The sequence below is a fragment of the Cetorhinus maximus genome, chromosome 16, assembly GCF_964194155.1.
Source record: "Cetorhinus maximus chromosome 16, sCetMax3.hap1.1, whole genome shotgun sequence".
Taxonomy (NCBI): Eukaryota; Metazoa; Chordata; class Chondrichthyes; order Lamniformes; family Cetorhinidae; genus Cetorhinus; species Cetorhinus maximus.
The window spans coordinates 29,619,293-29,643,796 of NC_135894.1; the positions used below are offsets into that span (position 1 = coordinate 29,619,293).

Genomic DNA, 24,504 nt, shown 5'->3' on the forward strand with positions numbered 1-24,504 from the left:
GACATTAAGGGTAGCAAACAGGACAAGCTAGTGGCAGATGGCCCTAGTGGGGGTGGGTTGGGGGAAAGGGATCGAAATGGGCTAAAAGGTGGAGATAAAACAATAGATCAAAATAAATTTAAAAATAGGTGGGAAAAGAAAAATATATATATTTTTAAATGATAAATTATTGGAAAAAGGGGGATCGGAAAGGGGGTGGGGATGGAGTTCATGATCTGAAACTGTTGAACTCAATATTAAGTCCGGAAGGCTGTAAAGTGCCTAGTCGGAAGATGAGGTGCTGTTCCTCCAGTTTGCGTTGAGCTTCACTGGAACATTGCAGCAGACCAAGGACGGACAAGTGGGCATGAGAGCAGGATGGTGTGTTGAAATGGCAAGCGACAGAGAGGTCTGGGTCATGCTTGCGGACAGACCGAAGGTCACCCAGTCTGTGTTTGGTCTCTCCAATGTAGAGGAGACCACATTGGGAGCAGCGAATGCAGTAGACTAAATTGAGGGAAGTGCAAGTGAAGCGCTGCTTCACTTGAAAGGAGTGTTTGGGCCCTTGGATGGTGAGGAGGGGGGAAGTAAAGGGGCAAGTGTTGCACCTTCTGCGGTTGCGTGGGAGGGTTGAGGTGTAGGGGTGATGGAGGAGGGGACCAGGGTGTCCCGGAGGGAACGATCCCTGCGGAAAGCCACCAGGGGGGGGTGAAAGGAAGATGTGTTTGGTGGTGGCATCATGCTGGAGTTGGCGGAAATGGCGGAGGATGATCCTTTGAACGCGGAGGCTGGTGGGGTAATAAGTGAGGACAAGGGGGATCCTATCATGGTTCTGGGAGGGAGAGGAAGGAGTGAGGGCAGATGCACGGTTGATGAGCCGGACACGGTTGAGGGCCCTGTCAATCACTGTGGGCGGAAAACCTCAGTTAAGGAAGAAGGAAGACATGTCAGAGGAACTATTTTGGAAAGTGGCATCATCAGAACAGATGCAGCTGCTGTATTCATTAGCCTCCCTTTCTTTCAAAAGATTCTCAAAACTTTATCAACCCAGCTCAGCATCAAGATTTCCTCGACACGATCTGCAAAGCACTTTTGGACATTTCTAACATTAAAAGTTGCTGCGTAAATGAAAGTTGTGGTTAGCAAAATAATGATTCCGCAGAATGCCAAAGTCAGGAGTCATAGGTCGAGCCACCTACAGTAAACACAGCATTGTAACCGCATCATGTTGACAGCACTGAAACCGGTCATTCAGCTCCACTGCTCCGCCTACATGTGTGTGCTCCACAGGAGCCTCCTCCCACCAAACTTCATCTCACCCTGCCAGAATTTATCCAACTTTCCCTTAAATCCACCCAATTCGCCTCAAGCCACTCCCTGGGGTAATAAGCTGCACATTCCCACCGCTCAGGAATCCATGGGCTGGATTTCCTCCCTCTCTCTCTCTCTCTCTCACCGTACTCCTCCAACTCCGCCATGTTCTCTGTCCTCCGAGCCTCTGACGGCGTCACGGGCCGAAGTGACGTCACGCGTCAACCGGCTAACGCGATGACGCAATCGCGCCGCCACCCGCCTGCTTGTTACGTCAGCCGCCGGCGGTCGAGCTGCGCATGTTCCGGGGGGGGGGGGGGGAGGGGGGAAAGGGAGCCCGGAGTCTTTCGGCAGCCGAGAGCGTGGCCTTTGAGCGGCTTCTGGACATGGAGAGCTTCGCGGGGTGGAGGCCATCTGCAGTCAGGAGATGGAGCGGTTCTAAGTGCTTGTGAAGAAGGCCCATGATTAGCAAGGGGAAGCCTGACGGTTCCTGTGAGGGAGTTTGGGGAGGGGATGGGTGTAATCCTGCTCTTGGCCCACATGAAGTGCTGTAAAAGGCACTCACCATGAGGAGCTTTACACCCAGAACAAAAACAAAAGTACCTGGAAAAACTCAGCAGGTCTGACAGCATCTGCAGAGAGGGATACAGTTGACGTTTCGAGTCCGTATGACCCTTCATCAGAATTAAGACATATACATCCTGGCTCCCTTTCATTACCACGTTTACCAAGTCCGAGAAACCTGCATAACGACTGGGTAAATGTAAGTTGATTGAACTGTGGGAGGCTGGTTTTAGTATGTCAACAGAGTGTGGCACCCCTCCCCCAGCAAAACAACACATCTGTTATGGCGCAGCAGATGGTGTGTGCCAGGCGGATCAAATCCAGCAGGAAAACTTGATCACACGGTCACAACAATTTTGCAATTTGTATTTTATTTTGAAAGGTGTGCCCTCAATTCAGCAGTAATAAGTCCACCAAAACTCTAGAGATTTTTTATCAAAACATTTATTAACAAAAGAAAGGATTTCAAGCACATACATAAGACTACAAATTACTACTATAATCACTCCTAAAATCCCTAATTAACCTGGCTTCCAATTACACCCCTGTTAAGGCAGTGGAAAAAAAATAGATTTAAACAGATCCAAGCAAGTTAAAAACAATACCCTGGACAGTAGAATTCAAAGAGGCTTTTCCCAACTTTGGTTTCTGTAGACAACAGCTTATTGCACAAATGCTGGTTGCTTTTCACACTTCAGGTAGATCTTACAATGCCTTCCTCTCTGACACATAGCCTCTTCTCCTTTATTCATGTTTCTCCCTTTTAATGCAAGTTCCATTATTCTCATATGTCTTTGGAACTTTTACCTTTCTCATAAGATAAATCTTTTCATGGTGTTAATATTACCAGTAACCTTTGGAAAAAATAAGCACACTGCTGGTCTTAGCTTCTCTGGCTAGGCATAACATCTCTGAAATTCAAACTACCCTGATTTATCTAAAAATGCAAATTCTCCTCACCACCTTCTAAAACTTCAGCCATGTATATGTATATAGCATTTCAAACCTAGCTTCTTTTGATGAATCAAAAGCCTCCAGACCAGTTGTCTCGAATTCAATTAAATCCCACACACACACACATACAAAAACTACTCAAAACCCACTATTAACCTACTTTCACAATAAATCACAATAATAATATGAGAATTATTATACTTTCATGACAACGCCTATAACGTTTTGATAGATTCACAATTCCTCAGATACCAAAGCAGTCCATGACCAAATGCAGCAAGACCAGGACTACATTCAGGCTTGGGCTGATAAGTGGTATAAGTAACATTTGCGCCACACAAGCGCCAGGCAATGACCATCTCCAACAAGAGAGAATCCAACCATCTCCCCTTGACATTCAAAGGCATTACCATCACTGAATCCCCACTATCAACATCCTGGGGGTTACCGTTGACCAGAAACTGAACTGGACCAGTCATAAATACTGTGGCTACAAGAGCAGGTCAGAGACTGGGAATTCTATGGAGAGTATCTCAACTCCTGACTCCCCAAAGTCAGTCCACCATCTACAAGGCACAAGTCAGGAGTGTGATAAAATACTCCCGACTTGCCTGGATGAGTGCAGCTCCCAAAAACATTCAGGAAGTTTGACACCATCCAGGACAAAGCAGTCCACTTGATTGACACCCCATCCACCACCTTAAACATTCACTTCCTCCACCACCTATGCACAGTGACAGCAGTGTGTATCTACAGGATGCACTGCAGCAACTTGCCAAGGTTCCTTCGACAGCACCTTCAAAACCCGCAATCTCTGCCACCTAGAAGGACAAGGGCAGCAGATAGATGGGAACACCACCACCTGGAAGTTCCCCTCCAAGCCACTCACCATCTTGACTTGGAAATATATCGCCGTTCCTTCACTGTCGATGGGTCAAAATCCTGGAACTCCCTTCCTAACAGCACGGTGGGTGTACCTACACCACATGGACTGCAGCGGTTCAAGAAGGCAGCTCACCACCACCTTCTCAAGGGCAATTAGAGATGGGCAACATGCTGGCCCTTGAAAAATTTTGAAAAACATCTACAGGTCATCTTCCTCTCCTGGTCTTTCTTTGGCATTTCTCTTATAGATCTCTAAGAGCCACTGAATATAATGGAGGAAAATTTATCTTTTGCAGTCACAATGAAGATTGAAACACTTGCACAGTCTTAACCTAAGGACTAAAAATGTTTAGTTAAAACTGCAAACTGGAAAGGTTTGCTCTGAATTTGGTGTTGCTTTTTTTTTAATGTATTGCTTCATGGGTTGTGGGTGTTGCTGGCAAGGTCAGCATTTGTTGCCCATCTCTAATCACCCTTGATTAAAACAGAAAATACTGGAAAATCTCAGCAGGTCTGGCAGCATCTGTGGAGAGGGAAAAACAGTGTTAACGTTTTCAGTCCAAATGACTCATCTTCAGACCTAATCACCCTTGAACTGAGTTGCTTGCTAGGCCATTTCAGAGGGCAGTTAAGAATTAACCACATTGCTTTGGATCTGGAGTCACATGTAGGCCAGACTGGGTAAGGACAGCAGATTCCCTTCCCTAAAGAACATTAGTGAACCAGATGGGTTTTTTAGGTAGTTTCATGGTCACCATATTTACAGTAAGGTGAAGACTATCGGATGATGGTGATAACGATTGCAGTACTATTGTTAGGGATGGGAGAGATAGTTCAGATGAAGGTCTCACTAACAGTTCCTCCTCTTCATGCTGCTCCACCTCCTGTTCCTGCATCACTTCTTGCTGCCTAGTGCTGTTAAGGACTGGTCACTAATGGGTGAATGTATGGAGCTCACAGGAGGCGACCACTTGGGTGAACAGCAGAGTTCTTCTGGAATGGTGCAGACAGTGGAACCATTGCTTAACCACACAGCTGCCTGCTCAATTACATTTCTGGGGGCAAAATGGCTCACTTTGTGGCAAGATTTTCAGCTATGCCTGGGTTTCCAACAGGATTCAAAGCCAAGTTTGAAGGGGATATCCTTTGTCACTCAGAAGCCAATCTGTGACCAGACAGTGTGGTTGAAATAGAGCTAGCAGAACTGGTGTAGGATGAATGGGTGAATCCTGGGATTCTTGGGCGGACCTACAGGATATGCTGTCACAGCCACAAAGCCGCTGTGTGTTGAGGGAATGGAATCGTTTACAAGTGATAAATCTGTCAAATTGATGATGGAGTCCTTATTACCGGGTAATCTGGATTCAGACTTGTACCTGCCATGAGTATGAATGTTACTGGTCTCTCATCCTGCTTCACTGTCCATAGTGAAGGAGATATAGATGTTCTTCCTGATGTACAGAGCCTCGGTAACCTCCCTGATACAGCGGTGAACTGTGATGTATCACCCACTGCTGCCTGAAAGGAGTCTGTGGCATAAATGTCAAGGACCTTGGTGACCCAGACAGCCACAGGCAGTGCTGTCCATGTGTTGGTGCGAGGCTCGAGCTGTTACTGCAGCAGGTGCTGTAGCTCACTGATAACATTCTTGGTGAAACACTGAAACCTCACACATTGCTCCTCGGAGAAGCTGAGGAATGAGAAATGCTCCCTGAAAACCCGCTGTGGGTCTGGCCTCCTGAACATTGGCCCCCTCCTCCTCCTCCTCCTCTCTCTCTCCCAGCTGTTCCTGCTCTCTCCTGCCTTGTTACTCTCCTTCCTAAGCCAGTCCCAAAGGCTGTGCTCCTGTGGCACCCACGTTGTGAAAACAGCACAAAACATTGCAGCACCAGAGAAATCTTCATCCCAGCAGTCAGAAATAAGTTTTCAGAGTCAGAAAACACCACAAAGGGCCCAGAGATGAAACCAGCAGCTAACCTACATGCAGTGAGTTTCAGCACTGCTGAAGGTGCCTTCTAACTTCAATGTTTTAGCGTCATAAGTTGCTGAGTGAGTTTATCATGTGGTGAGTCAGGCACTGTCTATCAGAAGAGGGTCTTCCAACAACCATTGGGCCTTAACTTGAATAATTGATTCATCGTTCTAATACCTACAGAACAGCCAAATCCAATATGGCAAGCAGCACACTTCTGGTGTTTAAAGACCCCAAGCATCCCATCTACCATGTTTGGTGCTGAAGAGCCAGGTTAGTACTTGAGAAACAGATGTGGGGCCATCAAATTTCTAGAGTCATGCCTTCCTGGTCTGGTGGCCTGCGCTACACACTGACTAAACACCCAGCTTTCCTATTTGTTCAAGGATTACTGCCTTGTGAAGCATAACACTAATTTAATTTTTAACATGATCAGACCCATTATGTTTTAGTTACAGCATAGCAACATCTAATTCCTGTCATGTGACTGAACTCCCTCCTGGGTTTCTCCCCTTCTAAAAGTTAAAGTGTTTCTGAATTTGCCAGCGAGAAGGCAGTTCAAACGAAACAGGGTAGGTTGGTCAAGTCTTACTGTTCTACCTTGTGGTAATTTAATGTTGAAAAATGTGGCTGAATATAAGGAAAACCTTACTCTTGTCTCAACACTCAGTTCTCAACAGGCTCAAGCACAAGGAGGATCTCAGAGGTTCACAATATCCAGTTGCTGATGACCATGACTTGCAGAACCCAGGAGGCAAGTATACACAACTGTAATAGTTGAAAAGGGAGTGAAATTATATTGAATTTTACACACAGAAACTGGTCATTCGGCCCAATTGTTCTATGTTGGCCTTTATGCTCCACATGAGCATCCTCCCCACCCTACTTAATCTTAGCAATACCAACGACAGGGACTGACACACATAGTACACCATAAATTGTGGTGTATAGGTCAAAACAGCATATAAGATGACCCCATTTTTCCGGCCCTAGTAATCATGATTTTGTATATACTTGGTGTATAAATCGACCCTCCTTTTCAGTCACGACATTAGTAGTCAACCTCAATTTTTCACCCCACAAATGCATGTTTTACTTACCGGAACCTTATAACTAGGTGCAATGGATCAAGCAGGCGATATGGGCCGTGTTGCGAAGATGAGTGGGAGTTTATGACACACCCATTTTTTGCCTCAGATGCTGATGACATTTAAAATGGCGACCACCCACACCAGCAGTTCACTTTTATACTTGGTATATAAGTTGACCCCTGTTCTTGGAGGGATTTTGAGGCTTCAAAGGTTGACTTATACACCAATTTCTACGGGAGGTAAGTTCAAAGAATCCTACTCACAGAGGAAGGCCATTCGGTCCATCACGCCTGTGCTGGCTCTTTGTAAGAGCTATCCAATTAGTTCCACTCCCCTGCTCCTTCCCCATAGCCCTGCAAAATTGCCCTTTTGAAAGTCATTCTTGAACCAACTTTCAGGCAATGCATTCCAGAATATAACATCTCATTGCATAAAAAACTTTCTCCTCACTTCTCCAGAGTTATTTTGCCAATCTCCTTAATTCTGTGTCCTCTTGTTAATGACCCTCCTGCAAGTGGAAACTGTTTCTCCTTATTTACTTGATCAAAATCCCTCTTAGCGTGGAACATTGTAAAATTTCCCCATAACCTTCTCTGCCTGAAGGTAAGTGGGCAGAGATTCTCAAATCTCTCCACATAACTGAAGTTCCCTCATCTCTGCTAACATACTAGTAAATTGGTTCCGCACCCACTACAAGACCATGATATCCTTCCTAAAGTGTGGTGTCCAGAATTGGGAAAAATACTACAATGACTCATAGAGGTTAGGAACATAGGAGCAGGAGTAGGCCATTCAGCCCATCGAGCCTGCTCCACCATTCAATATGATCATGGCTGATCATCCATTTCAATGACTTTTTCCCACATTATCCCCGTTTATTCCTATTCTGTTTTCTGCTTGTTAACCACGCCAAGCATATTACCCCTCTATCCCATGTGCTTTAATTTTGCTAACCAACCCCCTGGGGACTTTATCCAAAGCCTCCTGAAAATCCAAGTATACTACATCCACTGACTGCCCTTTATCAATTCTGTTAGTAACATTCTCAAAGGATTCCAACAGATTTGTAAACCATGATTTCCCATTCATAAATCCATGTTGACTATGCCCAACCAGAATATTATTATCAAATTGTCCATTTATCACAGCCTTTAAAATAGATTCTAACATTTTCCCTACCACTGATGCAAGGCTAACAGGTCTGTAGTTCCCTGTTTCTCTCTCCCTCCCTTCTTAAATAGTAGAGTGACATTTGCTACCTTCCGATCTGCAGGAACTGTTCCAGAATTTATAGAATTTTGGAAGATGCAAATGTGGGTCCATTACAGAGAAATACATCCACTATCTCCATAGCTACCTCTTTCAACACTCTGGGATATGGATCATCAGGTCCTAGAGGCTTATCAACCTTCAGTCCCATTAATTTCTCCAATACAGACTTTTTACTAATACTAATTTCTTTCAATTCCTCATTCTCCCTAGTCCCTTGGATCTCCAATTCTGGGAGATTTCTTGTATCTTCCTCAGTAAAGACAGACACAAAATAATCATTTAGCTTCCCTGCCATTTCCCCATTATAAATTCTCCTGACTCTGCCTGTAATGGACCCTCATTTGTATTGGCCGAACATTTCCTTTTTACGTACCAATAGTAGCTTTTACAGTCCATTTTTATGTTTTTTGCCAGTTTACATTCATATTCTATCCCTTGCTTTATCAGCTTCTTGGTCCTCCTTTGCTGTATTCTAAAATCCTCCCAATCCTCAGGTTTACTATTATTTCTGGCTGCGTTATAGGCCGCTTCTTTTAATCTTATACAATACTTCCTTTGATAGCCATGGCTGACTGACTTCTTTTTGGGTTTTTGTGCCTTGAAGGAATGTATAGTTGCTGTAAAATATGTAATAATTATTTAAAGACTATTCATTGCCTATATACCGTCATACCTATTAATGTAGTTTCCCAATGCACCCTGGCTTCAAATTGAACGACCTCACTTTCAAACATAATGTAAAATTCTATTGTATTATGGTCATGCATTCCTAAAGATTATTTTACAACAAGATTATTAATTAACCCTTTTTCATTATGTAATACTAGATCTAAAATAGCCTGATTTCTAGTGAGTTCCTCAACATACTGCTCTAGAAAACTACCCCTAACACTCCAGAAACTAGTGCTCATTAGGTTTACCCAGACTACATGCAGATTGAAGTCACCCAAGATTATTATATTACCTATGCTACATGCTTCTCTAATCTTATTAACACCATGCCCCACACTACCACTACTATAAACAACTCCTATCAATGCTTGCTGCCCCTTGCTGTTTCTTAGCTCCACCCAAACAAATTCCACATTTTATCCTTCCGATCTGAGATCCTCCCTTACCAATGTACTGATCCCATCCCTTATTGTCAGCACACCACCACCTTTTCCTTTTTGCCGGTCCTTCCTAAATGTCAAATATCCTTGAATATTCAGTTCCCATTTTTGGTCACCCTGCAGCCACATTTCTGTAATGGCAATTAGATAATACCCGTCTACCTTTATTTGTACCTTCAAATGATCTACCTTGTTGTGAATGCTGTGTGCATTCAGGTAGAGTGCCCTTAACTTAGTCTTTTTGACATTATACTGCACTCTAAGCCGAATTAATGTTCGCCTTTGTTTTGCCCGCATTCTAATTTCACTTGCTGCTTTTCTACTTCCTGTTACCAGCTTTACTTCCTTCCAATTTGGACTACCCCTTAGGTTCTCATCTCCCTGACAAGCTAGTTTAAACCCTCCTCAACAGTGCTAGCAAATCTCCCTGTAAAGAAATTAGTCCCAGTCATGTTAAGGTGTAACCTATCCATCTTCTACAGGTCCTACCTGCCCCAGAACCAGTCCCAATGCCTCAGAGGTCTGATGCCCTCCCTCCTACACCAATTCTCCAGCCACTTGTTCAGTCACTCAATCCTCCTATTCCTTTGTTCACTAGCACATGGCACTGGGTGTAATCCTGAGAATACTGCTCTTGAAGTCCTGCTTTTTAATTTCCTTCCTAACTCCCTAAAATGTTTCAGGACTTATGTCGTTGGTAGGAGTATGGACTGTGACCTCTGGCTGTTCACCCTTGCCCAGAAGGATGTCCTGCAGCCACGCTGTGACATCCTTGACCCTGGCATCAGGGAGGCAACACACCATCCTGAAGACACGTTTACTACCTCAGAAATGCTGCCTGGTCCCCTGACTGTGGAATCCCCTATTTCTATTGCTCTTCCACTCTTCTTCCTCCGCTCCTGTGCGGCTGAGCCACCTGTGGTTCCATGGACTTGGCTCTGGAGGTACTTCCCTGAGGAACCATTGCCCTCACCAGTATCCAAAATGGAAAACCAATTAGCAAGAAACATAGACTCAGGAGCCTCCTGCACTACCTGACCAGTTCTTTTAGACTGCCTGACGTCACCCATTCCCTCTCTGCCTGTATACTCTTCATCTGCAGTGTGACCACCTCTGTAAACATAGTTCTCTGCCTTGTGGATGCGCAACAGTGACTCCAGTTGCTGCTTGAGTTATGAATCCCAGAGCTCAAGCTTCTGCTGACAGTGACACTTCCTGCAGATGTGTTCGTCTAGGACACGTGGTGTGTCAATGACTTCCCACATACTGCAGGATGCGCATTCCACTGGGCCAAGCTCACGTAACTTTTAAAACTATTTATTACAATTAAAATAAGAAGAATAACTAACAATTACTCACCGATCAGCTTCTTCTCCAGTACCAAAGTAAGAGCCAACTACGGAGGCTGAAAAAAGGTAGAAAAAGACACACTCACCCACCCTAAACTCTGTGCACTCAAGCAGCACTGAGGAAGGCCTGTTTTTATGGTCTCTGAAAAACAACTGATTCAAGCTTCTGAAAATCCAGTTTAAGCCAACGACCTAATTAACTGGCTGTAGGTGGGAGGTGGTGGCTTAGTGGTATTGTCGCTGGACTAGTAATCTGGAGACCCAGGGTAATGTTCTGAGGACCCAGGTCCAAATCCCACCACAATAAAATATGGAATAAAATGTATAATGATAACCATGAAGCCATTGTCGATTGTCATAAAATCCCATCTGGTTCACGAATGCTCACTTCTTTAGGAAGGAAATCTGCTGTCCTTACCTGGTACAATGGTACATAGTCAGGAGGGAGTTGCCCTGGGAGTCCTTAATGTTGACTGTCGACCCCATGACGTCTCATGGCATCAGGTCAAACATGGGCAAGGAAACTTCCTGCTGATTACCACGTACCACCACGCCCTTCCCCCCCCCCCCCCCTCCCCCACCTTCCACCTCCCAGCTGAGGAATCAGTGCTCCTCCATGTTGAACACCACTTGGATGAAGCACTGAGGGTGGGAAGGGTACAGATTGTACTCTGGGTAGGGGACTTCAATGTCCATCCCCAAGAGTGGCTTGATAGCGCCACTACTGACTGAGCTGGCTGTGTCCTAATGGATATTGCTGCTAGACTGGGTCTGTGGCAGATGGTGCGGGAACTAACAAGAGGGAAAAAACATACTTGACCTCATCCTCACCAACCTGCCTGCCACAGATGCATCTGTCCATGGCAGTATTGGTAAGAGTGACCACCGCACAGTCCATGTGGAGATGAAGTTCCACCTTCACATTGAGGAAAGCCTCCATCATGTTGTTTGGCCCTACCACCGTGCTAAGTGGGATAGATTTTGAACAGATCTAGCAACTCAAGACTGGTCAACCATGAGGTGCTGTTGGCCATCAGCAGCAGCAGTATTGTACTCAACCGCAATCTGTAACCTCATGGCCCGGCATATCCCCCACTCTACCATTACAACTAAGCTAGGGGATCAACCCTGGTTCAATGAATAGTGCAAGAGGGCATGCCAGGAGCATCACCAGGCATACCTAAAAATGAGCTGTCAACCTGGTGAAGCTACAACACAGGACTACTTGCGTGCCAAATATCATAAACAGCAAGTGATAGAGAGGGCTAAGCGATTTCACAACCAACGGATATATCTAAGCTCTGCAGCCCTGCCACATCCATTTGTGAATGGTGGTGGACAATTAAACAACTTGGTGGAGGAGGAGGCTCCACAAATATCCCCATCACTGAGCCCAGCACATCAATGCAAAGGATAAGGCATTTGCAACAATCTTCAGCCAGAAGCGCCAAGTGGATGATCTATCTTGGCCTCCTCCTGAGGTCCCCAGCATCACAGATGCCAGTCTCCAGCCAATTCGATTCACTCCACGTGATATAAAGAAACGGCTGAAGGCACTGGATACTGCAAAGGCTGTGGGCCATGACAGTATTCCGGCAATAGTACTGAAGACTTGTGTTCCAGAATTGCCGCGCTCCTAGCCAAGCTGTTCCAGATCTATCCATTGGTTGTGAAATTGCTTAACCCTCTCTATCGCTTGCTGTTTATGCTGTTTGACACGCAAGTAGTCCTGTGTTGTAGCTTTACCAGGTTGACAACTCACTTTTAGGTGTGTCTGGTGCTGCTCCTGGCATGCCCTCCTGCACTCTTCATTGAACCAGGGTTGATCCCCTAACTTAGTTGTAATGGTAGAGTGAGCATCTACCCAGCTATGTGGAAAATTGCCCAGGCATGTCCTGTACATAAAAAGCAGGACAAATCCAACCCGGCCAATTACTGCCCCGTCAGCCTACTCTCCATCACCAATAAAGTGATGGAAGGGGTCATCAACAGTGCTATCAAGCGGCATTTGCTTAGCACTAACCTGCCCACTGAGGCTCAGTTTGGGTTCCGCCAGGGTCATTCAGCTCCAGACCTCATTACAGCCTTGGTCCAAACATGGACAAAAGAGATGAACTCTAGAGGTAAGGTGAGAGTGACTGCATTTGACATCAAGGCAACATTTAAATGAGTATGGCATCAAGGAGCACTAGCAAACTGGAGTCAATGGGAATCAGGGGGAAAACTCTCCGCTGGTTGGAGTCATACCTAGCACAAAGGAAGATCATTGTGGTTGTTGGAGGTCAATCACCTCAGCTCCAGGACATCACTGCAGGAGTTGCTCAGAGAAGTGTCCTGGGCCCAACCATCTTCAGTTGCTTCATCAATGACCTCCCATCATACGGTCAGAAGTGGGGATGTTCGCTGATGATTGCACAATGTTTGAGATTCCTCAGATACTGAAGCAGTCCATGTCCAAATGCAGCAAGATCTGGACAATATTCAGACTTGGGTTGACAAGTGGCAAGTAACATTCGTGCCACACAAGTGCCAGGCAGTGAACATCTCTAACAAGTGAGAATCTAACCATCGGCCCTTGACATTCAATGGTGTTACCATCACTGACCCCCACTATCAACATCCTGGGGGTTACCATTGACCAGAACTGGACTAGTCATATAAATACAGTGGCTGCAAGAGCAGGTCAGAGGCTGCAGGTCCAGCGGTGAGCAGCTCACCTCCTGACTCCCCAGGTCCACCATCTACAAGGCATAAGTTAGGAGTGTGTTGGAATACTCTCTACTTGCCGCTACCACAACACTCAGGAAGCTTGACACTATCCAGGACAAAGCAGCCCACTTGACTGGCACCCTGTCCACAAACATTCATTCCCTCCACCACCGACACACAGTGTGTACCATCTACAAGATGCACTGCAGGAACTCACCAAGCCTCCTTAGTCACAACCTTCCAAACCCATGACCACTATCATCTAGAAGGACAAGGGCAGCAGATAGATGGGAACACCACCACCTGGAGGTTCCGCTTCAAGCCACTCATCATCCTGACTTGGAAATATATCACCGTTCCTTCACTGTCACTGGGTCAAAATCCTGGAACTCTCTTCCCAACAGCACAGTGGGTGTACCTACACCACATGGACTGCAGAAAGTCAAATACCAGCTCATTACCTCCACCTTATCAAGGGAAATTAGGGATAGGCAATAAATGCTGGGCTAGCCATTGACACCCACACCCCATGAATGAAAAATAAGTTGCTCTCAAAGAGCGTATATACTCCTGATTTAAGGCTGGAATAAAACTTACATTAAGGAGTAATTTTTAGATAGAAATTAACCCTTTAAACTCCCTCACTCACCAGCTGCCAGTGCATAACTTCTTTGTTTTATACACTATGCTTCTATTTATAAAACCACAGATCCTGTATGTTGTTATACAAGTCTGCTGAATGTGTTCTGCTGTTTCAGGTTTTTGTGTAAATACACCCCAAATTTTACCATTTTGCTTTCATTCCCTCTCTGTATTCTTTCCAAAATCTCTCTCTACATCTTCATCTGGCACGTGTCAACCTGCCTCTCCTTTCAGTCCAATTCCTCCTGAAGTCTCCTCTCCACAGTTTACTGCATTTCAATTCAAGAGAGTGGCAGGAAAGTGAACATAGCGGGAAGGAGCAGAGATTTGGAAAGGGAGGGTTAGAGGGCAGAGATCAGTTGTGGGGAGTGATTGGGAGGTGGGAGTTATTGGAAAGTGGATGGGAAGTGATCGGGAGGGGGAAGGGGAGTGATTAGGAGAGGGAGGGGAAGAGATCAGGTGGGGAGAGGTAGTGATCGGGTGGGGGGGGGGAAGTGATTGGGTGGGGGATGGATGGGGAGGGGAGGGATTGGGAGTGATTGGCAGGTGGAGGGGAAGTGATGGGAGAGGGACGAGAGAGGGAGGGGTGTGATTGGGTGGGGATTGGAAGTGATCGGATGGAGAGGGGGAGTGATCGGGTGGGAAAGGGAAGTGATCAGGTGGGGAATGGATTGGGAATGGGAGGGCCAATGATCAGGAGCAGGATGGGGAGTGATCGGGTGGCGACAGGGAGTGATTGGGAGGGGCGGTGATCAGAAGTGGGGTGGAGTGATCGGGAGGCAGACCGAGAGTGTGAATGATCTGGACGGGAAGTGATTGGGAGGGGGAGGGGGAGGGAGAGTGGGCGAGAGGGGGAGGGGCAGTGATCAGGAGGTGGGGGGAGCATGGGGGGAGGGGCCGTGATCAGGAGGGCAGTGACTGAGAGGGGGCGGGGCAGTGATCCGGTGGGGTAGGAAGTTTCCAGGAGTAAGGCGTATTGAGGGGAATGACTGGAATTGGGGAGAATCACAGAATTTTAATGGCACAGGAGGAGGCTATCCCATCATGTCTGCACCAGCTCTCCAAATGAGCATTATGACCTAGTGCCTTTGCCCTACCTTTTCCCCGTAACCCTGCACATTGTTTCCATTCAAGCAATCACCTAATGCCTTCTTGAATGCCTTGATTGAACCTGCCTCCAACACACCTGCAGACAGCACATTCCAGACCTGAACCACTCGTTGTGTGAAAAAGTTTTTTCTTCTTTTGCTTCTTTTGGAAATCACTTTAAATCTGTGCCCTCTCGTTCTTGATCGTTTTACAAGCAGGAACAGCTTCTCCCTATCTACTCTGTCCAGCCCCCTCATGATTTTGAACATCTCATTCAAACCTCCTCTTAGCCCTCTTCTCTCCAAGGAGAACAGTCCCAACCTCTCCAATCTATCTTTGTAACTGAAGTTTCTCATCCCTAGAACCACTCTGGTAAACCTCTTTTGTACTCACTCCAATATGTTCACATCCTTCTTGTAATGTGGCACCCAGAACTGTACATAATACTCCAGCTGAGGTCTAACGAGTGTCTTATATAAATTCAGCATAACCTCCTTGCTCTTGTACTCTATGCCCCTAATAAAGTCCAGGATACTGTATGCTTTATTAACTGCTCTCTCCACCTGTCCTGCCACCTTCAATGATCCATGCACACATACACCCAGGTCTTTCTGTTCCTGCAAATCTTCAGATTTTCACCCCTTATTTTATATTGTCTGTCCATGCTCTTCCACTAAAATGCATCACCTCACACTTCTCCACATTGAACTTCATCTGCCATCTATCTGCCCACTCCACCAACTTGTCTATGTCCTTTTGAAGTTCTACACTGTCCTCCTTACAGTTTACAACATTCCCAAGCTTTGTATCATCCACAAACTTTGAAATTGTCCCCTGCACACCAAGATCTAGATCATTAATATGTATCAGGAAAAGCAAGGGTCCCAATACCAACCCCTGGGGAACTCCACGACAAACCTTCCTCCAGCACGAAAAATATCCATTGACCATTACCCTCTGCTTCCTATTTTTCAGCCAATTTTGTATCCACGTTGGTACTGTCCCTTTCGTTCCATGAGCAATAACTTTTCTCACAAGTCAGTTGTCTGGCACTGTATCAAATGCCTTTTGAAAGTCCATGTACACCACATCAACAGCATTACCCTCATCGACCTCTTCAAAAAACTCCAGCAAGTTAGTTAAACACAATTTCCCCTTTAGAAGTCCATGTTGGCTCTTCCTTAGCAACTCATATTTTTCCATGTGACTATTAATTCTATCCCAAAAAATTGTTTCTAGAATCCTGCCCACCACTGAAGTTAAACAGACAGGTCTATATTGCTGGGCTTATCCCAAGGGAATTTGAACATAATGTTTGCAATTCTCCAGTCCTCTGGCACCTCCCCTGAGTCTAGGGAAGGCAGAAAGATTATGGCCAGTGCCCCTGCATTTTCTACTCTCACTTCCTTCAATATCCTTGGATGCATCTCATCCAGTCCCGGTGCCTTGTCAACTTTAAGTACGGACAGTCTATTCAACACTTCCTCCTTATCAATTTTGAACCCTCCTAGTGACAGAGTTTCCTTGTCTGTCACCATAGTCTGAGAAGCATCTACCTCCTTGGTAAAGATGGATGCAAAGTATTCATTTAATACCTCAGCCATGTCCCCTTCATCCAAGTGTAATTTCCCTATTAGATCCCTAATTGGCCCTACTCCTCCTTTTACCACCCTTTTATTACTTATGTGCCTATAGAAGACTTTGGCATTCCCCTTTATGTTGGCTGCCAGTCTTTTCTCATAATCCCTCTTCGCTTCTCTAATATGCTTTTTCACCTCCCCCTGAACCTTCTGTATTTCCCTTGGTTCTCAATTGTATTTTCTACCTGACACCTGTCAGAAGTACACTTTTTCTTTTTTATCTTAACTTCTATCTCCTTTTTCACCCAGGGAGCTCTGGATTTGTTTGCCCTACCTTTCTCTTTCGATTGAATATACCTCGACTGTGTCCGAACCAATTCCTTTTTGACGGTAGCCCATTGTTCAGCTGCAATTTTTCCCGCCAATCTTTCGTTCCAGTCCATCTGGCCCAACTCCGTTCTTGCCCTATCAAAGTCAGCTCTTGCTCAGTTAATTATTCTTACTCTGGATTGTCTATTGTCCTTTTCTATCTTCATCCTAAAACATTCAATACAATGATCACTGTCTCCTAAATGTTCCCCCACTGATACTTGATCTACTTGGTCCGCCTCATTTCCAAGAACCAGGTCCAACAGTGTGTCTTTTCTTGTTGGATTGGACACATACTGCTGTAGAAAATTTTCCTGAACTTTCTAGGAAATCTAGGAACTTTTTCCCCTCTCCACCCTTTACACTACCACTGCCCCAGTCTACATTTGGGTAATTAAAGTCCCCCATTATAACTACTCTATAATGCTTGCATCTCTCTGTAATTTCCCTGCAGATTTGTTCTTCTACGTCCTCCTCACTAGTTGCCAGCCTATAGACTACACCGAGCAATGTAATTGCACCCTTTTAGTTCCTTAGCTCTAGCCAAATTGATTCTGTCCTTGAATCCTCTGGGACATCCTCTTTCTCCAGCACTGCAATGCTCTCCTTAACCAATACCGCCATCCCTCCTCCTTTCCTTCCTTTCCTATCTTTTCCGAACACCTTGTATCCGGGAGTACTTAACACCCAGTTCTGCCCTTCCTTGAGCCAAGTCTCTGTTATCGCCACAACATTATTTTTCTACATGGCAATCTGTATCTGTAACTCACCAAACTTATTTACTATACTCCGTGCATTCACATACATGCATAGTAACCCTGATTTAGATTTTGTTACTTTCTCCCTCATCCCGACTTCACCTATTAACTTACTATTCTCTATACTAGTGCTATCTGTCCCTCCAAGAATTTTGTGCATCCTGGTATTCCTCTCTAATATTTTCCCTTGCTTCCAACACCCCTGCCGAATTTGTTTAAAGGCCCCCCAACAACCCTAACAAAACGCTCCACAAGAAACTCAAACCCAATCTGTTAAGGTGCAACCCATCCGGCTTGTACAGGTGGCATCTCCCCCAGAGCCAGTCCCAGTGTCCCAGGAATCTAAAGCCCTCCCTCCTGCACCATCTTTCCAGACAAGCATTCATATGCTTTATCTTCCCATTTCTGTACTCACTGGCACGTGGTACTGGGAATAATCCAGAGATTACTACATTTGAGGCCCTGCTTGCTAATTTTCTACTTAGCTCCCTAAATTCTGATTGCAGGACCACATCCCCCCTTCATACCTAAGTAATAAGGGAGGGGGGTGCCTGCGAGGTCCATCCTTCAGTCATCTCCTGTCTAATGTATTCTTAAATGTTGACTTGGTCTTTATTCAGTCACTCATTCTGGCAGTGACTCCACCAGAGTCAGCAGCTCACAGCCCATTATGTAAAAGTTTCTACTGCTGTTTGTCTTCCATCTCTTGCATTTAATCTTGGATCGAGATTCATCATTAACATTTGCCTTAAAACTGCAATTCTGTTGACTTTTTCTAAAGTCTTTCCGCTGAAGGTTCTGCTTTTGATGTATTTGTAGTAGATATTTCTGGCATCTTTTGTATGTTGTTATTTTAAAAGTCCTATTCCTGGGTCAGGATGCAGTGATCAACCTGAAGTCTGTCCAGGAACTTGCCAAAGACCTGGGCTTTCAATGGACCATCGTGGCCAACGAGCTGGGCTTCACCAGGGCAGAGATCGGCCGTTTTCATGCAGCCTCTGTGCAGAAAAAGGTGCAAGCAAAGAAAATGTTAGAGAGCTGGTATGTCTAAAGTTCCATCACTAAATCAAGTAGTCTTAAGGTGTTGTATCTCACTTGTTATCTCCTAATGCTTTTCAATTTGCAACGCAGTGACTCTCTTACTATTCTGACAATGTACACAACTGTCCAAACCTGCGGACAATTGACCCAGCCTCCCAGGGTGCGTGGTAACTGGGTGATGATCTATTGTACCTGTCATGAACTCAATATATTGCACACCACTTCAATGAAGAATATTTGAAGTGTAGTAATTGTTCTTTTTCAAACTGATTCCCACTATACTGCTGACCGCTCAACTTCCCTTCCTGGCCCCAATGTTTCTTGATATTGTAAACAGTTCCCTCTCCTCAGCTACTCTTCCTCTCTCCATCAAACCTGTTGTCATCACCCCTCCCCTCAAAAAGCAATCCTTGACTCCTGCAGCCTCGCAAACAACTCCAACCTCCCTTTCCTCTCCAAAGTCCTGAAACGTGCTGTTGCCTCCCAAATCCATACCATTTTTACTGCAACTCTGAGTTTGAATCTCTCCATCATTGTTTCTGTCCTTCCACGTTACCAAAATGACGCTTATCAAAGTCATAAACAACATCACCTATGACTGTGACAAAGGTAAACTTTCCCTCCTGATCCTTCTCGACCTGTCTGCAGCTTCTGACACGATTGACCACACCATCCTCCTCCAGCCCATCTCCTCTGTCGTCCGGCTTGGTGGGACTGCTCTCATCTAGTTCCATCCTTATCTATGTAATCGTAGCCAGAGAATCACTTGCAATAACTTCTCTTCATACTCTTACACCGTTACCTCTAGATTTCCAGAAGGATCCATTTCTCACCTCGCAACTTCATCCAAAAACACAGCATCAGGTTCCACGTGTACGCGGATAACAGCCAGGTTTACCTCACAGCCATCTCTCTCGATTCCTCTGCTATTGCTAAGTTACCAGACTGCTTATCCGACACAAGTACAGGATGAGCAGAAACTTCAGCAACAACTTGTGTGTGTGTATATATATATATATATATATATATAGAGCACCTTTAAGCTAATAAAATGTCCAAGGTATTATAAAACAAAATATGACATGAGCCACATGAAGAAATATCAGGACAGATGGCGAAAAACTTGGTCAAAATGGTAGGTTTTAAGAGAAACAAGAGAGGTAGAGAGGAGAAATGTAGGGAAGTTGGAAATGGGACAGTAGTTTGTGAGGATGAAGTGGTTGAGTGTTGATTTTTTGAGAAGAGAGATGATGATGGCAGATTTGAAGGAGAGAGAGAGACATTACCCAGGGAGATTGAACCATTAACAATATCGACTAACTTGGGGACCAGGAGTGAAAGTTGGGTGGCCAATAGTTTAGTGGGAATAGAGTTGCGAGAACAGGAGGTGGGTCTCATGGACAAGATTTGCTTCGAGACAGCATGAGGGGAGATAGGAGAGAACCTCAAGAAAAATGCAATTTCAAGAACAAATATTGAAAAGATCGACACCATTATCTTTCACCCTCTCCCCAAACTCTGATCTCTAGCCACTGAATCCATCCCTCTCTGTGACTGCTGTGTGGGGCTGAATCAGACTCAGCACAAACCCAGTGTCATACTTGACCCTGACATCAGCTTAGAACCACAAATCTGGACCATCATGTAGACTGACTACTTTCACCTCTGTAACATTGCCCGATTTCACCCCTACCTCAGATCATGTGCTCATTAATTCCTTTGTTGCTGCTAGACATGACTATTCCAATGCAATCCTGGCCACTTTCCCATCTTCTACCCTCCATAAACTTCATTTCATCCAAAACTCTGTAGCCTGCTTCCTAACTCGTACCAAATTCCATTCCCCTTTCACCAAAATCCCTCCATGGCCTCACCCCTCCCTATCTCTGTAACCTTCTCCGGCCCCACAACCCTCCAAGAAATTTGTGTTTTTCCAATTTGCCAGGTTAATGTGGGTCATCTGGATCAGAGGTTAGTGATCAATAAATGATAGAATCCAATTGGTACAGACTGCTGTACAAAGTATTGATTAGAAAGTAAAGTCAGTCACTGAACCTGTTCCTGTCAATGATACCTGGTTATTCTCTAAAAAGATAATTTTCCTACAGACCAGATCCAATTGTTCCCATTAATTTCTCCCATTTTGAGCTGTTTTCTATAGAACACGCCTCTATTATGATAACTGGGAACCGTGCTTTGAAACACTGGCAGTAATCAAGGGTTACTACGTCTGTTAACCTCAATTCTGCCTCTGAGTACAGAGCTTGCTTTATGGGTGCTTATATACACATTCACGTGCACACAGACACATGCACACATACGTGCACGCACACACACGTACATGTATACACACAAACATACAAACAGACACTCGCGCACATACACTTGTACACACACATGCACATACTCACTCACATACACAGACATGCACACACATTCACAGACACACACACAGACATGCACATGTAGATACACACACACAGACATACACACACAGGTAACTCACCACCACCTCATCAAGGGCAATTAGGGATGGGCAATAAATACTGCCTCACCAGCGAAGCCCACATCATATGAATGTATAAAATACACACACACATGCACATAAACACACACATGCACATAAACACACACACACATGCCCACATACACACACAAATATACACACACACACACATAAACACACACACACGCCCATATACACACACAAATATACACACACACATGCCCATATATACACACAAATATATACACACACACACATATATATACACAAACATGCACACATATACACATACAAACACGCACACACACACATCATTACACATACACACACATGTGCACATGTACAACTTCGCTCCCAATTTCAAATGAATTGACAGTCTATGAGGTGTAGAACTTCCCTGCCAATGGGTTTTACTTAATAAACTTCATTTTCAATTTACATTGTGTTGGCTCTGAAGTGCTTTGGGATGTTCAATGTGTAGGTCACCTAGAGCAGGAATAGGCCATTAAGTCTTTTCAGTCTGTTCCGTTATTCGAGTAGATCATGGCTGATCTGTATCTTAACGGTATCAACCCTCCTTGGTTCTGTATCCCTCAATACTTTGCCTAACAAAATTTTATCCCACATTTCCATTACCCTTTACGTGAAGAAGTGCTCCTGAGTTCACCCCACTACAGCCTAGCTCTAATTTTAAGGTTATATCCCCTTGAGAGAAGTTTGAGGTGATGCATTATGGCAGAAGGAATAAGGAGAGGCATTATAGACTTAATGGCAGGATTTTTAGTTTGGCGAGCGCGCACAATTGGCGGTCCCAGGAGCGACCGTGGAACAGACCCCCGGCCTCAATTTCACGCTTGCTAGCTAATTAACGACCAGCCAGCATGAAGTGCGCACTGAAAAGCTCAGTACTGCTGGGGTAGGGGGGGGCGGGGTGCGGGAGGAGGGCAGACGATGATGTTGATGTGCGCATGGGTGAGCGCTGACAGAAAGCCCCCTGAAGGCAGAGAGCTGCCTCGGAGCTGAAGAATTTAAGTGCAATAAAAACAGATTTTAAAATCCGGAAAAAATACCCACGCATTAGAATCAGTCACCTGAACATATACAAGATGAAAATTCTGTCCATACATTTTTAATATTTTTTATTTAATAACAGAAACCTCATCCTGCCCGTGGATGAGGTTTCCTGAAAAATGCAAAGGCTACCTGGCCGATTCGCTTGCCTGCCAACTGTAACGTCGGACAGGCAATGAAAAGTCTCCGTTAATTACAACTTTAATGGCCTTAATAGGCCTCTTAATTGTCGGCGGGCGCGCTTCTGACTCTCGCGCATGCCCACCGATCAAAAAATTGCACGAGTGTGCAATGATGGGACACTCGCCCAATGTCACCATGCACTATTTCATGCTCAAGTGGGTTGGGCACCTGCCCGCACGCCAAGCGAAAAATTCTGCCCAATGATTCTAAAGAGTGTGCAGTGACGGAGAGACCAGGGGATGCATGTGCATAGATCTTTGAAGGTGGCTGGACATATTGAATGAGTAGTTAGCAAAGCATATGGGACCTTGGGCTTTATAAGTAGAGGCATTGAGTACAAAAGCAGGGAAGTTATGCTGAACCTTTATAAAGCTCTGGTTAGGTCCCAAATAGAGTATTTCATCCGGTTCTGGTCACCACACTTTAGGAAGAATGTGAGGGCCTTTGAGGGGGTGCATAGGAGATTTACCAAAATGGTTCTAGGGATGAGAAATCTTAGTTACAAGGTCAGGCTGGAGAAGCTGGGGTTTTTGTCTTGCATTCAACAGGACAATTTGCAAGAACACCAAGTACAATTTATACTATATGAGCAGAGAGTGCAGATTGGTTGGCAAGTGGACTCTGATTGGTAGAGGCGTTGCCATGGTATTCTTGTGAATTGTCCTAATGAGTGCAAGACAAAAAGCTTCGACAAAAAATGTCTCTTTTTTTCAGCAAAACTCAAGTTCTGTACTATCCAATGACTATGAATGAGATAAATGACCGAATAATTTTGGTGAGTAATCAATGTTGACTGGCACACCGGGAGAACTTCCCCAGCCAAGACGTCAGACTGGATATTGGTTTTGTGTTTCATCCAAAAGACACTTGAAACACTGTAATGTTAACCTCACAGCTTCTGTGCTCACGCCTGAGAGACTGGAAATCACAACCTGCTGACTCAGTGATAAGATTCTTGAACCGTGGTCTCATTATTCTAGTCACAATAAGAATGGGCAAATGAGATGGCAGAGGGCTGGTGCAGATACCATCTATTGAAACTTAAAACAACGGCAAAAAATTCACAGTCGTTTTGGTTCGCTGATATAATTATAGAATAATGACAAATAACCCATTTTTAAGAAAAGAGCTCTGGTCTGATTGAAAACTTTTATTCTTGCTTAGGTATGAAAAATCATGGAACAAAATGAATAAAACAAAGTTACTGCAGGATGCTCTGGAGAGGGCTGGGCGAAAGGACCTGGCAGAAAAACTGCAGTGTCTGCACTGGGGGCATCAGAAACTCAGCAGCCGTGTGGAGCTACCCTCAGCCTTCCCATTCCTTATCGTCATCCACAAGACCATCAATAATAGGGAGGGCCTGCAGAAGATCAATCAGCTCAGCCATAAATAAGAAAGAAAGAACAATGGCTGTTGTCTTTTAACAACGCTCTATAAAGTAAACAGTGATATTAATAAACTTAAAATGTTGCTTCAGCTGTATAAATCTGTAGTGGTGTGAGAGACACAGTAAAAGCAGCAAACTTTATCAGCGCTTCTCCATTATTTTATAACGTATCCGATCCATCTTGGTCGTAATAGGGCATCATTCGAAGCACCATAACTTACTGCCTGCCTCCTGCTAACAGATACCTCGAGCAGGGTACCTGAGATTGTGTGTGAGGATCCTGCAGTAGCTCAGCATCCAACTCCCCCACCCTCTCTCTGTGGGGAAGTATCGGAGCCTCTGCTTGCTTCGTTCTCCAGTTGAAATCAGTAACTCTGCGGAAACCGCATCCTGCCAACATGTAACACAGAATACATCATGGGAAAAACCAGTAAAACTTAAATGAAGGGCACCAGTAAAACTTGTCCAAACTGGTCTTGTATACCTTAAAATGGAACTCCAGCATTGCTGGTACTGGTTTTACTGATTTTTACTGGGATTTGAAAATGTTGAACTGGTTTTTCCCTTTGTGACTTTATCAAATGCCTTCTGGAAATCCAAGTACACAACATCTGCCAGTTCCCCTTTATCCACAGCACATGTGCCTCTTTCAAAGAACTCCAATTAGTTGGTTAAACATG

The 24,504-nt window shown here is 44.9% G+C and overlaps 2 protein-coding genes across 4 annotated transcripts in view; one reads left to right on the forward strand and one right to left on the reverse strand.

Annotated features, from left to right (window-relative positions):
• The window catches only part of slc9d1 (solute carrier family 9 member D1), a 73,462-nt gene extending 71,958 nt beyond the window's left edge, over window positions 1–1,504 (reverse strand). The window contains exon 1 of the mRNA XM_078559599.1: window positions 1,436–1,504. The gene's annotated coding sequence lies outside the window, so the exon portion shown is untranslated. The remainder of the gene's footprint in view (window positions 1–1,435) is intronic.
• On the forward strand, window positions 1,489–23,965 carry LOC144691482 (uncharacterized). 3 transcript variants are annotated; one of them, XM_078559602.1, is made up of 4 exons: window positions 1,489–2,053; window positions 6,336–6,419; window positions 18,514–18,677; window positions 23,602–23,965. In XM_078559602.1, the coding sequence occupies exons 2-4, from the start codon at window positions 6,393–6,395 to the stop codon at window positions 23,828–23,830; spliced, it is 420 nt and encodes a 139-aa protein (XP_078415728.1). In that variant the 5' UTR covers window positions 1,489–2,053; window positions 6,336–6,392; the 3' UTR covers window positions 23,831–23,965. The 3 variants fall into 3 exon arrangements, with proteins under 3 accessions (XP_078415728.1, XP_078415726.1, XP_078415727.1); XM_078559600.1 differs by having other exon boundaries at window positions 1,677–2,053; window positions 6,346–6,419; XM_078559601.1 differs by lacking the exon at window positions 1,489–2,053 and adding an exon at window positions 6,123–6,237 and having other exon boundaries at window positions 6,346–6,419.
• Window positions 23,966–24,504: the final 539 nt, after the last annotated feature.